Genomic DNA, 16,701 nt, shown 5'->3' on the forward strand with positions numbered 1-16,701 from the left:
CTGGGCTGCCAGCTGAGCTGGCCCTGTTGTCACTCACACACACTTCGAGACATTTGAGGCAGCAATCAAAGAAATGAAGCGACTTGCCTCGATTTTCTGTGTGTACGAGTACTCAAGAGGAGGGAAAAAAAACCCAGCCTCAATGGCTGTTTGCCTTAGACTCTTTGAAGGCATCTGCAGGCTGTCAAAACCAGGGATAGCTGGACTCTTTACAAGAGCAAACAGTCATATGTTGGGTAGACTTGCTAAGTAATCAAGGTATTTCAAGTTCAATTTTTAAAAAATTGTTGGATTATTACAAGCAGCAAAACCATTCAGAGATTAAAAAATGTAAATAACAACAGAAAAAGAGCAGAGGAGACCCCCACCCTGCAAACACAGCCCTGACTTTCAACAAACTCTGCAAATGAGTTGAAGCTGCCCAATTAGAAAATGGAGCACCAATTACCCTAAGCTGGCTAATAGCCTTTTGGTCAGCAGACCAGCACCAGGCTTTTGGGAGAACAATGGGAGCTAACAAATCTGAACCGTGGCTGCGATGCAGCGACCTCCCAGCACTCACCCCGACGGCCAGGCTGAGCTGCTCGCGGGTGGGCAGGAAGACGCAGACGCTGCGGATCTCTGGCTGCATCCTGCCTGCCAGCAGTGTCCTGCTCATGGTGGGCAGCTCCACGGGGGCTGGGCTCTCCTCTCCAGACTGGTGTCAGGCTTCCTTCATCCCATGTACCTGTTGAAAAGGCGAGAGCATCAGTGCTGTGCTTCTGCTGGCACCAGGAGCAGCTCACAGCACGTGTGTGGTGAGATGTTTAAAAACAAAACCACTCCCAACAGTCATCCATTTTCCAGGGCCAGTCCATGTTTCCACCAGCATCACAGCACAAACCAGGCAGTGTCAACCTTTTAAACAGCTCGAAAGTCCCATGAGAGTGCCATAAAGCAATGAGGTCTCCCTGGAATAACAAACCAGACTCAAGGTTTCCAGACTCGTGTAAGCGATAAGGCAGGTGGCACCTTGGGCTGCTGCCTGAGAACACCCGTGACATGGGGGAGCGCCCATCCCTCAGCCAGGCACCTCGCTCACTCCCAAAGCAGAGAGCTCAATGGGCTGTCAACAGGCACATGTCAGTGCACAGGAGCTCATCTGTGCTGTCCTCCCCCTCACTCCGTCCCTACTCCCTGGGAAACCACTGCCTGAAATCCTCTACACTTCAACTCAAAGGAGGAGGTGGAACACAAACTCAGCCACTGTATAACACCTTTTGTAGGTAAGCACTGCCCTCCTCTCAAGCACTGAGCACAGCCTGCACAAGCACCTTACAGCTGAAGTTCAGATATTAACAGAAATAAGAGAGGGAAGTTTTCTTTGCAGCCAAATGCAGGGAAGCCAACATCATCTTGACTTTACAGCAAGGTTAGACAGTTTCCTGAGCAACTTGTACCATTTTATGTATAGCCCTCTCCTCTCCAGTGCTCTCAGCATTCCTCTCAGGAAGGATCCTGTGGCACCTGATGAATCCATCAGGAAGGGAAGAGGCTCCTCAAGGGTGGGTTAGGTATCAATGCCAGCAGAGACCTAAACCAGCAAGATACCAGCCATGGGGTCATGCCTGTACAAGTTTTGATATAAGTCAGCCCCCAACTGCCCTGAACAAAGGGGTGACTCCCTTCCACCAGCAGCACCTGAGCACTCACCTGCAGCACAGAGACAGAGGTGCTGCTGGCTGATGCCTGTCCCCAAAGTCCCCACACACCTGGGGACAGGTGCAGACCCCAGCAAGGGCAGCTCAATGCACTCAATGCCACAGCTCAATGTGGCAGTGCCACCCTCTCCCACACCCAGAGCCCAGCCCACCTTCAGGGGACAGGCTGTGAAGGGAGCCATGGGCTTTTCCTTCACCCTCCACAACACATAAAAGATGAGGGATCACAAGCAGCAGGGAAGCAGGCCATGTCATGCCTGCTTATACCTGCCTGTATACACATACACATATATGCATGTACTTGTGTGCCTGTGCACTACAAGTAAGTTTTAAAAGCATTGTTTTGTATTTAAAATCATGTTTGCCCAGGTTTGTCCAGGAGAAAATTATGGCAGAATCAAATTCTTGTGCGGGAGATGGGAAAAGCAAACAATAATGTAGAGTACAGCAAATAGAACTTGGATTTATCCCTCTCCTTTCAACTCTGTGCTCAAGCATCAATTTTTTTTTTAATTATTTTTAAAGCAAATATAAGATAGATCCAGGAGTGTCCTCTTGCAAATTCAGAAGCTGTTCCATGCGCCACCTTCCCAGAGCCAGCGTTATACAATGTTTCTTAACAAAGCAATTTTTGATTCAAGCTGTGTAGAGCATTCCTTATAAGACAGAAGTGCACCAAAAAATGCAGACATGGGAGTTATTAAAGTATTTTTTCAGAACAAGTATTTGGTTTAACAAGACCTAGGAGTTTTTAAAAGATTGCTCTAAACTAAAGCAAGTGAGAAAAAGGCATTTGACTTTATGGGACACGTGAAAGCTGCTATTAACTAAAATATTAAGAGGAAAATTCTGATTTATCTTCTCTCATTATACTCACATGCTCTCTTAGGGTCCAGACTACACACTATTAACAGATGTATATAAATTACAGATGTCTACAGAATTACTTGAGGGCAACAGGTCACCACTATTATTGCCAGCTGATGTAATTCATGCCATAAACTTTATCAACAGCATAAAGAGCTCAAGTATGAACTTATCTTAATTGTCAAACGGCTGCACTGGCCAGTACACGTTCCCTCTCACAAGGGATATCACAGCCAGTGAAGACACTCATAGGGCTCAAAACAGAACTGAAAGTAGGACAAAAAAGTTACCATAAAACACAAACACAGGCACACAGATTCCTTTGGACAGCTGAAGAAACTGACTCCCACTTCTCCGTAGCCTCTACAATAAAAACTTTCTGGAGAGTTTTTCCCCACACCTGCTTTTTCCATTTGAATTTTTAAGAGAACAGCTGTGGACCCTTGGAAGAGGGAAGTGAGAAAGGCAGAAGAGAAAGTGTTTTTCTTATTATGATTCAAAACATACCCTCCCACAACAGGTAAGGGGTTAAAGAAAAAACGTCCTTAATCTGAAGGGGGAGGTCAAGCCCAGCTCAACCTTCTCTTCTTTAGAGGTATGTTAGGATGTGATAAAACATAATGAATCATTAACTTGCTAGCAATGCATGTTTACACCTTTCCTTTTTTTTAACAAAGTTGTGAGTCAGGAGTAACTGCCCAATGAAAACAAGTGACCAGAAGGAATGCTCTTATTTAAACATACACAATTTCAGACTGCCCATATGCCATTCCTTTGTTTACCACAAATTCCAACCTCTTAACCTCAATTAAACCATAAAAGCTTCAGCAAATGCCCTGCAGATGAATTAATAAAAGCTGAAGTCAATCATCAGCCTCTGGGACACCCTACAGGTTGTTTGTTTTTGTTGTGTTGCTTTTTTTTAACTAACACTCATGTTTTAGCTCCTGAAGAAGTGCATTTTGAGATGCAATTGCTTGGTCAAAGGCCCAGCAAGTCTATCAATTAAAACAGTCAAAGGCACTATTTGTTTGTATTCTTCTGGTATCAGACAGGAGGCTTATTAGAGCCCAGAGTGGTGGCACAGCTTATTTAGCAGTGTTTATTTTACCTAAACACACATGCAGAGGATCTTTGGAAAACATGCCTGTCATTAACTTCAAGCCTTCTCTCACTAAGCAGCTCAAACATGGTCATAAAAACTCAATTAAATCTTCCCCTCCTCTCTCCACAGACCCTCAAGTTGCCTCCCAGCACAGGACCAGAACCTCAGCACTTGCTGGATCAAAGCAGGAATGGATGAGGTTTGCCCCAGCAAGGCAGAAAAGAGCAGCAGAGCCCCCCATGGGAGGAAGAGGAGTTGGATGAGAAGGAAAGAGCCATTTGCTTCAGGGATCAGCAGGATGGCTCACTGAAACACCCCACACCTCACCCACCATACACCCAATGGCACAGGGATGTCCTGCCACCACTGAATTTGGGGCCATGCCACTGCCAGCCTGTCTGGGTGAAGGTCTCATCCAGACACCATGTGGGTACTTGCAATGAACCATTTGTTTTACACTCTAGTTCATAACACCACAGCAAATTGAGTCCTAAGTCTCATTTCAGCCTCTAGGTACAGCTACAACCACATCTCAAGGGGGATAAAGGGAACAGTTGAACGAGCCATAGCTTACCAACTCCGAGCAGCAAAGCAGAACAAAGTTCTTATCTATCAAGAAAAAAAGCACAGGTAATTCTGTGCTTCTCTTACAAACACCTGGAAACATGCTTTTTAAGGTTTATTACAGTAAAACATCTGCTTTTGCTAGAGCTGACAGAGAATGAGCACTGAGCATCTTCCTGATGAAACCTTACCACAGTGGCCCTACAGCCTCCCATCAAAAATTGTCCAGAAACATTAAGACTCTTCTTAATATTTTCCAGACACCATCCAGAGATCTCTTAGGCTTCTAAGAACACTAGACTCTTAGGCTGCAGTTTCACAAACAGCTTAAGCAGCTTTAATCAAGGCAGTCCTGCAGCAAGACAGACAGACAACTGCCTGGAAACAAATCTGCCTTTGGCAGCAACCCACACCTGGGCTGCCTCGTACTCATGATGAAACACAGTTGTAGAACTGAAAACTCCCCTCACCTTCCAGGTATTTTGTCCCCTCAGATGCACATGGTAGGGCACCAGTACTATCTGCAAAGGAGAGGAATAAAGAGCCTGAGCAAGTAAAAGATGTCATGATGGCATGTATAAGCCTTTCTCAGCAATTTTAAAAAACTCCACCCACCTCCTTTGACTAACCCCTGCAATGATGAAAATTTCTCTGAGAAGATGCATCAGCCAGGAAGGAGCGGAAACAAAGTTGCTTGTCAGGGCAGAAAACAAGATTGAAGCTAAATAGCTTTATGTCATGGCTGTAAAATGATGTGAAAAATGCCACCTGTGACCAGCAGTCAGGACAACTAGGTCACATCCTGCAGCAAACGCCCAGGAGCACATTGACTTTTCAAATGTGTCTACCTCAGCATCATTCCAGGACTAGCACAACACATCCAAGGGCAAAGATGCCACAGGGAGGTAAGGTACCAAATTTGCTATCCACACACTGCTTTTTGGGTAAAATACACACCTGTCTTTAAACACTGCACACTGCTTTGTAGGAAATCCCTATTCACAGCCATTGAACAAGGAACACCAGGACACCACCCAGTCACTCGGGTGCTCTGAAGAACTGGATTCCAGAACTGGTGCAGCTTGGCTGATAGATGCAACACTGACACCAGAGACAGCTGGCTTCAGCCCATGGAACTGGGAGATTAACTTCAGCAGGCTTTCTGCACCTGCTCAGGTGTGGCCACAGTCCTCTCACAGGACAGAAGTGTGGGCCTGACCCCCACCTTTCCTTTAGGATTCTTCAAGAGGTGCAATGCAAGATGCCTCAAAAGCTCCAGGGCTGTGAATCCAAGCAGATGTGATGGGGAAATCACTGAGCATTGGTCTTAGATACCAGCCAACATCCTTTTTTCCTGTACAAGCAGCACTCCTGGGTGACACTGAGCTTTAGCAATAGCAAGGAAAATGCTTTCTCACTAGTCTTCATTGCAGGATTAGATGCAGCTCTTAGGCCTGACTGCTCAGGCTCCCCACCTTTGTGCTATACAGTCTTCCCACCCCACATCAAGCAGTACAAGTGAATCCTAGATCAGAAAACATGCTCTAGTACTTGTAACTCTTCTGCTCTGCAGCCACACACAATGCGTTTAGGAAGAAGGGATCTCCCAAAATTCTGTGGGCACCCCTTCCTAAGCTGGGACCATGCTGCTATGACACTCTGTTGGCTGCCCTGGTCCTTAAACTCAAAGATAGGGACAACTCTCCTAACCCAGGGATGCTGGCATTCTCTTGCAGCCAAATAAAAGTGACTCATGGTTTTGGGTGCACTAACTAGTCCTGAAGGAGAGGAAAAAATGCCCAACAAAGGACAGAGCGCCAAAGGAGGTGCTCCTGCAGCACATGGAAGCACGAGGGCAGGGCAGCAATGGCAGGACCACGCAGGGTAGCTGCCACGCTTCCATCCACCACTCCCACGGGAAGAAGAAAGCTCCTCAGCAGTTTGCTCCCTTTGAGGACAGCACAACATGAATCACTCTATGAGCTTAATATTTAGCTGAAGCAAAACTGACTTCAGGAGCTCTTTGAAAGACATAGACAATGAGTATTAAAGACTTCAGGCAAAAAGGGACGAATTAGAATCTCACAAGGATTATGTTTTTCCATCACTTTTAAGTGATGGAAAGTGGCTTTGAATTTTTGTACACAAAAACAGGCAGCCTTTTAAAATACATTATTTTATCAGCACTACATGCAAAACTTAGCAATGTACACATTTTAAAGAACACCCAAACTGTAAAGTCTGCATCTAGAGCATTCCTTTCTAGAATGCTTATTTACCTGGGAAGACAGTCTTCTTGTGGGAAGATAAATGGATCAACTGATCCTTCCTTTTCCCTGAATGGTAACTGTAGTAGTATGTACTACTATTTTTGTTGTACATACAGTACTTTTTTGCACCCTATAGCATCTGAGTATTGACAAACAGTTTCTATTGCAATGAATTTCATTACTGCTGCATAATCTACTAATAGACTTGTTTATTGAATACCAATCACTTATAAGTCTTTCTCATATTTCATAAATCAGGCACATTAATTAAAGTTTAAGTGGCAATTTAAGGTATCAATTGGCCTAGACAACTGCAGAAGCATGAGAAAGAACCAGCAAAATACGGCATTGGGCATGAGCCAGCCTCAGTATCCATTACACCTCACACAGAGCAGCTGCAAAGGAAGCCTGGTCAGAAATGCCAAGCTCCATTTTCTCAGCTGGATCCCCAACACACATCACATGATACCTTGCAAAATTAAGAGAAGTGAATTGCTGGAATAGCCATGCAGTAACAGCAACCTTGTCACCCCTCAAACACACCAACATGTCCCTTTTGAGATAGATCCTTAGGGAAATCTCATTTATGGGCATACAAGTGCACAGCTAGGAGTGCAGCAAAGACAATGCTGGTCCAGAATCTGCGTAAGAACAAGAACAGAGATACCTCAATTTAGCACTCCAGTGCTTGGCAATTCTGCCTTGTAAACTGCAGCTCTTTAGTAAAGACCATTCATCTTTTCTATCTCTGCGAAACAGGAGAGGCCAAGTACAGGCAGCAAGTTCTTTACAGTAAGGGAAAGCCAGGCTTCCTTCACAGGCACAGCAACTGTCAGGAAACTTAGGAGGAGCAGGAGAGCAGCAGCTAGACCTGGATTCTCTACTGGCAACTCAGAAGAGAAGCACCTTCCTATACTGTGCAAATTGCAAATGCACGACACATCCTGACACAAAAGCCTATCAGTTAATTCTCCAACTGGAAACATATTCCATTTTTAGTCTGCCAAGGCTATAAACAGGATTTCTCCCAAGGGGATCCATTATACTCTTGCCTCAAGCACAACAGATGAGAGATACTCTTCTACAAGCCTGTCTTTGCGCAAGTTATTTTACAGGGATAATATTTTTTCATTTGAGCTACACTGGACTGATTTGAAATATATCCCTAAGACTCCAGAAGTCTGTTGCAGAACTGTCCAAAAATTTCTTCATTGCTATTCTCACCAAGATCTTGTAACAGTTATAGAAGCAGCAGACTACAAGGTCTTTATTAAATAAATAAATAAAGAGCAAAGCGTAATTATAATTTCATAAGCAATACCTTGAGCTGCAGGACAAATAAGGAGAGACATGGGTTGGTTTTTTTTTTTTAACTATGTAACAAATTCTTCTGAGTAGGAATAGCTTCGCTACCAGTAATAACCATGTAAAAAAATAAATTGGCTTGCTTCCCCTGAGGAAGGGGAAAGTCCACTGCTGATCTCATTGCATTTGAATCACTATCTAAATACCCAGACCAACCAGGCAGTTTCTGCATCAGTTTGCTTCTAACTTTCCCCCCCACTAAAGTGTACAGCTTGTCTTGAAAATATTCAGAGTGGAAAGGAATACTGATTTATGTGAAGTGGACAAAAAGAATAGATAAAACTCCACCTGGAACACAGCGTGCCTCTGTTACTAGTGTGAAAATGCCAATCTGCCAATACCTTGATAAAATTAACACAAACAGCAGGGTCTTTATGATTAGATGCAGTTTCAGAGACTGCACACAGCACTGTCAGACATCAGCTTTAGCAAAGCAGTGGGGAAGACAGACAAAAAAAGAAACAGAACAAAAATCCCCCACCCTTACAGAGTGCTGCACTTTTGAGGTGATGCTGAATTGTGCAAAAAGAGGAAATAGAGGGGAAAAAGGAAAAGGCAAACATAACAAATGGTTAAACAAGAAGCAAATTATCTTCTGTGATTCTCCAGGGAGCGGCTCCTGCTTGCCAGAGGATCTTGTTTGGGCCAAGCCCACTGTTTGTCTGTGCAGAGTTACTAACCACACATTAGGAATTAAGGTACCACTGCTTAACACCAGCGAGATAATTGAGCAGCAGCGCAGTAGCAGGGGACTTTCTGCAAGAAAAGAAGTGTAACCCTGGAGCACAGTAAGCATGCAAGCCATTTTCATTGTCTCACTTTGGAGGAACAGTAGGCCACCAACTTTACCATAAAAGCCAACTGATAGAGAGCTAATCACTGGATTCATATGTTTTTTACCTGCAGTGTTGGGAAGACAAAAGTGCTGTAGCTTTAAAGTACTATTAGCTTTGATTTTAAAAAAAAAACCAAACTAAAATATAACAAAGAAAAAAAAACCCAAAACCCTATAAAAAGTCACCCATTAAAAAAAATCTAAATTATATAGACCTAGGTCTAAAAGCTTCTATCAGAAAAAGACTTAGATGGGAAAACCACATGTAAATCCAAACCGTTTTGGTGTTACTGGTATTTAACCCATTTTATCAAGTTTGTATTAAAAAATCCAGTTAACAACAACAAAAATTCTAAGGAGGGAAAAAAAAAAAAACTGTCCAAAAAGCACAGACACATTTTTCGGTACACCACTGCAAATAATCCCTAAAACTCATGTTCTTCAACAGTATTGTGTAGACTTATTTTTGTCTTACTCTTTTTTGTTTCCTCCCCTCTTTTCTTCCTCAAGGTGATCTCTACAAGAAACACAACCCCCACTCACTTCTTAGATCCCATTTTTTTCTGATTTGACACTTCTTATCTGTAGCCAAAACACTGGCTACTACACAGACTCCCGCCACCACCAGCGCTGAAAGCACAACACTTAGATTAAGAGTGTTTAATTGTACATTTAAATGGGAGGAACAAACAACAGCGAGGCCAAGGCATTCTGTTGTCATTAGAAATTTTCCAGGAACAAAATAAAAATTAAAAACGCTAAAGAAATTAATGGGTCACCAATGTTCAAACAGTTGTGGTTTGTTGGTTTGGGGTTTTTTAAAACATTTTTGAAGTAAGTATTTATTGTCAGGGCCCGAGCATCACAGCGGTACTCTGAAGAAGGGACAAGGTTCAGACAGTGTGCTAGTTTTCTGGTGGGGTGGAAAAACACAGATGTGCATTTTAAATGCCACAGGGGAGTTAACCTGAGAGCCTGTCACTGCCGAACAGCAGGAGAAACATCTCTCGATGCGGACGATGACGACTTCTCAGCACAGGAAACCCAAAGCCTTTCCCTGGAAATCGTTACCAAAAAACAATTCCAAGAGGCGGAGGAACAACGAGGTACGGGGATTTCTGCCTTGCTGACGCCCACCGCCTCTCCCGCAAGCGCAGCCTGCGGGGACCCTCTGCTCCCGTCCCGTCCCGCCCCGTACGGTGCATCCGAGTCCCCCGGGGCAGTCGGACCACCCAGACCAGCCCCACGGGATGCCTGCAGCCCCTCGCCCCGAGGCTGCCCCGCGGATGGAGGCGCCCGGGTGCTGCCCCACAGGCTGGACCCGCGGGGCCGCGTCCCTGCCAGTGTCCCTCGGCACCTGCGGGGCAGGTGGCAGCCAGCCGAGCACCAGCTGGGACGCGTCCCACACTCTGCCACCGTGCGGCCCCACGGCGCTCTCTGGGACGTGGCCAGCCAACTCGGGTGTCTCCTGAGCGAAGCCGGTGTGTGGCTGATCCCGCCCCAGCATCACCCCATCATCCAGCGCCACCGAGAGCCACCGGCGGGGCCCGGGCCACGACACCGAGGGACGGATAAATGACCACGATCCCAGGCTCCTCCAGAGCCCCACTCCCTCCTGCTCCCACCTTGTGCCTGCCCGCTCCCGCTGCCTCCGCCCTAGACCGCGCAGGGACACCCACGGCGGCGGCTCCGACGGGAAAACCCCCTGATAACGTGACAAGATCGCTCCGGCCGGCCGGCGCTCGCACCGCCCATCCAGCCACAAAGTTGTAAATAGACTTTCGCAGCCACAGCCGCGCGGTGGGACCGGCGGCCGCAGCACGGAGCCCTCCCGGCCCGGCGGGCAGGGCTTCGCGTCCCGGCCCCGCCATTCCCTGCAGCCGGAGCCCCGCGGGTCTCTCCACTCCCAGCGCCGCCCGCAGCCGCACCGGCACCGCTCCCACCCGGGACCCGTCCCGCTCGCCTTTGTCCCCCGGCAGCTCACCGGCACCGCGCCGCCTCCCCCCTGTGCCGCGGGAGCCCTGGGACAGCCCTGGCCGCTGTCCCCGCAGCGGAGCCCGCGGACTCACCGGGGGCGCCCCGGCCGCGGAGCTCCTGTGGCCTCTCGGTGCAGCATGCAGCGCCAGCAGCAGCGGGGCGGGCGGCGGGCGCACGCCGGAGCCCCGGGCGGGACCGGCGGCGGGGCGGGGCCAGGCGGGGCCGCACACGGGGAGGGGGAGCCGCGGGGGCGGGGCGGGACGGACGGGACAGGACGCCGTGCCCTGCCCGCGGTGATGGGGGGCTGCTGGCGGGGCCGTTCTGGTTTGGTGGGCACTCAGTCCGCCGTACGGGCAGCAATGAAGTTTGCCTAGGGAAATTGCAGTTAAGAGGGACCACAGCAAGTCACGGGAACTCGGTCCGAGTGGCTGTGCCGCCCGGCGATGCTGGCGAAGGGAGATGGCTCAAAGCGTGAAGAGGTGCGGTGTAACAGTCGGGATCGCATCTGGGAACTCCGCGCCTGGAGTTTCAGGCGCTGGGAGCCACAGCGCTCGAGAGGGAGGTGCTGTGCTGCAGACGTGGCATAAACTTTCTTGTTTCTCTCCCTCGTCTGTGTTATAACCTGCTTTTTAATGTAGTAATTTTCTGAAAGAAGGCGGACATCATCTCAAGCTCTGTTGAGATGCACCCTCACGAGCAGGTTGTTGCTCAGTTTCCCCACATATCCAGTTCCATGTGAGGCTGCAGCCGGCACGGGAGCTGGGCTGGCAGCAAGCTGTAAGGGGAGCAGGTGGAAAAGCTTTTGCACAGTGTTGCTCAACTGTATAGCAAAAAAAAAAAAAAAAAAAGAGATTTGCCCAGGAGGAACCTCAAGAGTGAGCCTGACTTGCTGGTCTGGCATGGCCACCTGACAGGGTGATGTGAGCAGGGCACCAGGTCACCTGTACTGACCCCCAGGTTTTAATCTTGCATTTGAGACTGGACACAAGACTAGCTAAAATCTGAGCCCTGCCAGGACGGATAATAAAGAGGACGGCTTTTGCCTCTTCCCAGCTGGACTGTAACAGTAAGGCTGCTCTGTGAGCAGAGGGAACATCTCATCCTGCAACAATCTTCTGAGAGAAAACATGGTTGTCATACTCATTATCTCTGCAAGTGGACAGGCACCTCATTTCAGGAGTGGCTCTAGGGCTGTGGGTCCTAACAGAATAGAGGCAACTCCCAATGGCTGAGGTGAAATCTTTCATGGCTTGTCCTTTTGTTAAGCCAAGGCTGATCTATGTAGGTGCCCTCTCAGCATGCCAGCTGTTTCTAATGCTGTTCTGAGGTGCCTAATGCATGTTTTCATGGGCAGCTGCCTTGGCATGACATCTTCCTTCTGTCCATAGAAACATGTCACACTGTCCATTTTTATTCTGTACCATCTTCTATCTCCTTCACTCCCTTTGCTCATGGTTGTAGCACCTTCCTTAAGCCAGCACTGGAGCACTTCAGATTGCTAACTGGTCAATCTCATTAAATGCACAGGAAATCTCAGCTTTTTATTTGTTTGTTTGTTTGTTTTGTGGTTTTGTTTTGCTGGAAGAGTGGTCTGCTGTATTGGTGGATTTGATTGTCTCAGAGAGTGGTCCAGCCAGTGCTGGATATCTTGTAAGATCACCTCCTCTTCTTCATTTATTTTCCAGCATGAATTTGCAGGACTGAATGCAAGGGCACAGGATTTAGTGCCCAAGCGTAGGCTCAGTTGTTGAACCTGTTCTAGTTTAACCTGCCCTGTACCATGCATGAAGCCTGCAGCAGAGCCAGCACAGTCACAGTGGGACTTGCTGCCATACTCTGACAACTAGTGGAGAGCTTGAAATGTTAGCAAACAGCTCTGCTGCATTCTTCTGGGTTTTGATAGTTTGAAAAATAAAATGTAACAGTACCTTACAAACTCATGGTTCCAGTTTCTGTGAGAAGGTGCTTTAGCTATCACAGAAGCACTGTGCTTAGGCTGTTGAGACAGGGGTGTGCTCTGTGGCAGACCACCTTCACCTGCTCTCCTCATATTTGCACTAGAATCCTTAAGGCTATTTCCTTCCCACAGAATCTAAGTAGGAGAGTGAGAAAAGTGTGGGTCATGTGCAGGTGGTGTTCCCAATGTAGCCGTGACTGAAGTGGAATTTAGCACAGAATGTCAGGTAGCATTACCTTAATTGGAAGTATAGCAATTATCGCACATAGCTGGTCTTCTAGGATTGTGTGGCACCCTAGAGAAAACAAGCTGCGTTTTGAGAAACATCAGGACTGCAGGAAAACTGAGATAGTGTCAGCCTGTTTGTTTTTGAAGGAGACATCAAAGTGTTGAAGATATCTGTGTTCCAAGGAAATACCACTGCAAGTTTTCAAAGCATCAACTCCAGGTCTCCTTCTTGCAGTGCTGATAAGCAGTTTCATCCAGCTTGCTCTGTAAAGTGGAAGCAGAAGAGGGGGATTTGTGGATTGCTTCTTAAAAGCTGATGTCTTCAGAAAAAAGAGCAGCTTTTATAAGCCGATGCCTCATGCAGAGTCATGCTGGAATCAGAGGGACCCCATGCAAAAATAAAAGTTTGCATAAGCAGGTGTCTTTACTCACGGTCTTGTCTGGATTGCATGTAGGCAAAGAGATCTTCTAGTGCAAAAGGGAAAGCTGTGGCTCACCTCCTCTGTCTCGGAAAAACTATCCCTTTCCTTTTCTTATGATAATTATCACGGTGCATGTAGGAGATAATTTTGTTGCCACTATTTATTGTCTAGTTCACAAGCAGCACCTCAGCTTGGAGAGAAATGGGTTGCTTGTAGAGTTTAAAAACAAAAGGAGTTTTCACTAATGATGTCGGGGAGCTGAAGCTGGCTTCAAGCTGTTCAAGTCATGAGAGGATGACTCAGAAGTCAGAAATTTGAGGCATTCCTATGTCTAGCGTTTAATCAACAGGCAAAGCATTGGGAGGTGAGTGGAGGAAATCAATGGCAAATCAAAGAAGAATAGGTCAGCTATTCATTAGAGAAAGGACTGATCTCAGGGATATTAGCAGAAAGGAGGGCATGAAATGAATCCTAAAGAAAAGTTTGAGTTAACTGTGTCTGCAGCGAGCTGGCAGACAGGGAGGCCTAAAAAATTTACTTGAATGTCTTGCATGAAAGGCTATTTGCAGAACTGCATTCTCAGAGTCAGATTTAATCAGCTGCATACAGACACTTTCCAGCCATAATGCAGCTCTTGCAGGAATAATAATTGTGTATTTTTCTTTGCATATACAGTCATCATAGGTATTACACATGAAATTGTAACAATCTGCTTTCTGTTAGCATACATGCTGAAGCAAAATCGTATTTGGTGATGTTCTCAGTGCATGTTACAGCTTGATTTTGCTGGCTCTAGCCTTATTCCTAGAAAATAATCAATAGCTTCAGTGGGACTATTCATCATGCTGTGGCTTTCATGATTAACACGTTGCAAAATCAGGTTTAATTCTGAGCTCCAGGGTCAGGATTGTTTTGATTTTTTTTTAACGCATGAAATATCAAATTCATCTAAAATAGCATGTAAACTATAAAAATAAAGTTGCAGTGCGGCGTATCTGCTGGTACAGTATTGGTTACATTATTGATAACAATTAGTCATTATACCAAACGCTGTATGCAAGATATAGGTATAACTGAGGAGGTATAAGACACCAGTTTATATTAAATAAAAGTCAAATGCTGTTGTGCTGATCATTGACCACAATACTCTGCAAGTGAGGCCAAGGTACAGGTCTGGAGCCATAAACTGCTTGTGGGCACTTGAAGGTTGGCTCCTGTGCCAGGGATGTGCCATGTGACTGGGGAGGACATGGGAGATTTTACTTTATACCCTGTTGTCTCTGGTGCCATATATGTCACTGTGCATTGCATCTTTCATCCCAGAGCATCCTGATGTTCTTCTTCAGTAAGTTTTTCATTTGACATTTCAACAGAGACGCCTTCAGGTAGTGAGGGAACAGCTGCATAATGTTGCTCCGTCAGCAACCTTTGAAAACCAGGTGGGTAATCTGGGGAGGGAGAATGGGTTCATAAATCAAATTTGGCCCTAGAGCACAGAGGTTATAACTCTTACCTTTAACAGAGTCTCTGTGGGACTGTATTTACTAAAATAGTCACAAGCAGCATTTCATTCTAAAGAGAAACAGAATCTTTCAGTAACACAAAATCATTTAACATCATTATAGGCTTATGGTTTTATTCTAACTCTGACCAAATTCCCAGGGCCCTTGGTTTCAAGATTTCCTAACCCAAGCTCTAATCAAGCCCAAACCTGTGTTCATTACACAGCCTCCTGAGATCCCAGCTGGTGGTGGCACAGCCACCAAGTGAGTTTGTCACGTTCTCTCTGACAGAACCCATTTGATGTATCTTTGCCTCTACAGGTGCTCTGGCAAGTTGGTATCTGCAGCTAAATACACAGAAAGCGCATAAGCTGCTGGTACAAATTCCTTTTTGGGGACAGGAGTTGTCTGCTGATTTCACCATACGCTGAAACTCAAACTGTCAAGTTTTGGTTACTTTCTGACGACTTTGAAACCATGCCAGAGCTGCTAAATCCCTGCCCAGGGTTTCACAGTGCTTATCATGTCTCTGATAGGCTTCCATCACAATGCTAAAATAATTTCATGTCCTCGGCATGACAAACATGTGACACACATTGTCATTCACTGTTTAATAAAGAATTCTTTCTGGCTGTCTGTTCCCTGCAAGTTTTCCTCTCTTGACCCTTAAAGACAACAATCCTGCCAAAGCGTACCTTGCAAAGGAGTAAATGGCTTCTGCTGTCCCTGAACGTGGGTTTCACAAAGGCTTTTCTCTTCATTTTACTTCCTTTCAGCTATGTGTTTTGCTTTTTGTTTTGATTAAAATTACTGTCTGTAATATTGTTTTCCTATTTTTAGCTTTTTCTCTCTAGCTGACATATATTCTTGGTACAAAAGGAAGAATAACACCAGTAGATGATAGGGAAGGGTGGAATTTTTTCCATAAACTAATCAAATTTGGAAATATTTGGAAAAATATTCCACAGTTAAGCTTTTTTCTAATACTAAGTGGAGGTTTTCTCTTTTTTTAAATCTGTTTTTATCTGTTCTTCCCTAGATCTAATAATAAAAATGTCTGCAATTTTAAAGTGTTAAGAATATTAATAAAAAAGCAGTAAAGTCAGGAAGGATCCAGCTACAAAGGCAGTAGGGCCAGCAAAGAGTTTTCTACAAAACCACAGATTTTTTCATGCCCAAAGCATCGGCCTTTCCTCTTTTTTTGAAAATCCTGCATGTTCCCTCTGATCCCCACCCCCCAGCAATGTGGGATGTGGAAGAAATGTAATCTTGGCTGCTGGGGTCCTGCCTGGGGAGCACCTTGCCCGGGCACACAAAGGAGAGCTGGTGCTTCTGGAGGGGGAATGGGGAGGGGGCTGGAGCGCAGGGCAAGGGAAACGTGCCTGGGAGCAGCTCCACCAGCTCCAAATCCTGCGTGCAGGAAACAATTGGCTGAACAGGGGCCACCGCTCGCAAATGCCCCGGCGGCCCTTTCTCTGCCTTCTGCTACCAGGCAGTGCTGCAGATTTCCCTACCTTGGGAAATCTTGTGCCTAGGAAAGAAAATACTGGAGGGAAAAATGGAGAGAAAGCCAAAAATAAGCATACGATCCTGCAAGTTAAAGGAAAGCAAAGGGATACCCTTGTGTGCTGTGTCATCCTGCTTCTTTAATGAGAAATGGGGGATGAAAGAAGAAAAGAGAAGGGGCACATTTAGGCTGAAAATTTCCATGAAGTAATGGCACTAAGATGATTTGAATTACCCACAGGATGAATTTAGCCTGACGTGTAAAATCTATTTCTGCCATTTTCACTGCTAACCTAAGCCTATTCACAGATAATTACAGTCAAGTGCTTACCGTGCTCTTGCTCATCTGTTTTTCCCTCCTGCCCATTTAGTAAATGCATCAGTTATGTATTAACACTGGTAT

At 46.1% G+C, this 16,701-nt stretch overlaps 1 protein-coding gene across 4 annotated transcripts in view; it reads right to left on the minus strand.

The window, feature by feature from the left end:
- Positions 1 to 10,900, minus strand: part of FRMD1 (FERM domain containing 1) — a 40,795-nt gene extending 29,895 nt beyond the window's left edge. For 2 of the 4 annotated variants that reach the window (XM_026793100.2, XM_005486466.4), the window contains exons 1-2: positions 10,776 to 10,900; positions 563 to 727 (exon numbers count right to left, since the gene is read on the minus strand). In XM_026793100.2, the coding sequence (XP_026648901.1) occupies positions 563 to 658 (96 nt within the window). In that variant the 5' untranslated portion in view covers positions 659 to 727; positions 10,776 to 10,900. Of the gene's footprint in view, positions 1 to 562; positions 728 to 10,331; positions 10,595 to 10,690 lie in introns of those variants that run through there. The other 2 variants (XM_074537414.1, XM_074537415.1) reach the window with 2 other exon arrangements.
- Between the last annotated feature and the right edge of the window lie 5,801 nt (positions 10,901 to 16,701).

This window comes from Zonotrichia albicollis, chromosome 3 (genome assembly GCF_047830755.1).
Source record: "Zonotrichia albicollis isolate bZonAlb1 chromosome 3, bZonAlb1.hap1, whole genome shotgun sequence".
NCBI classification, from domain to species: Eukaryota; Metazoa; Chordata; class Aves; order Passeriformes; family Passerellidae; genus Zonotrichia; species Zonotrichia albicollis.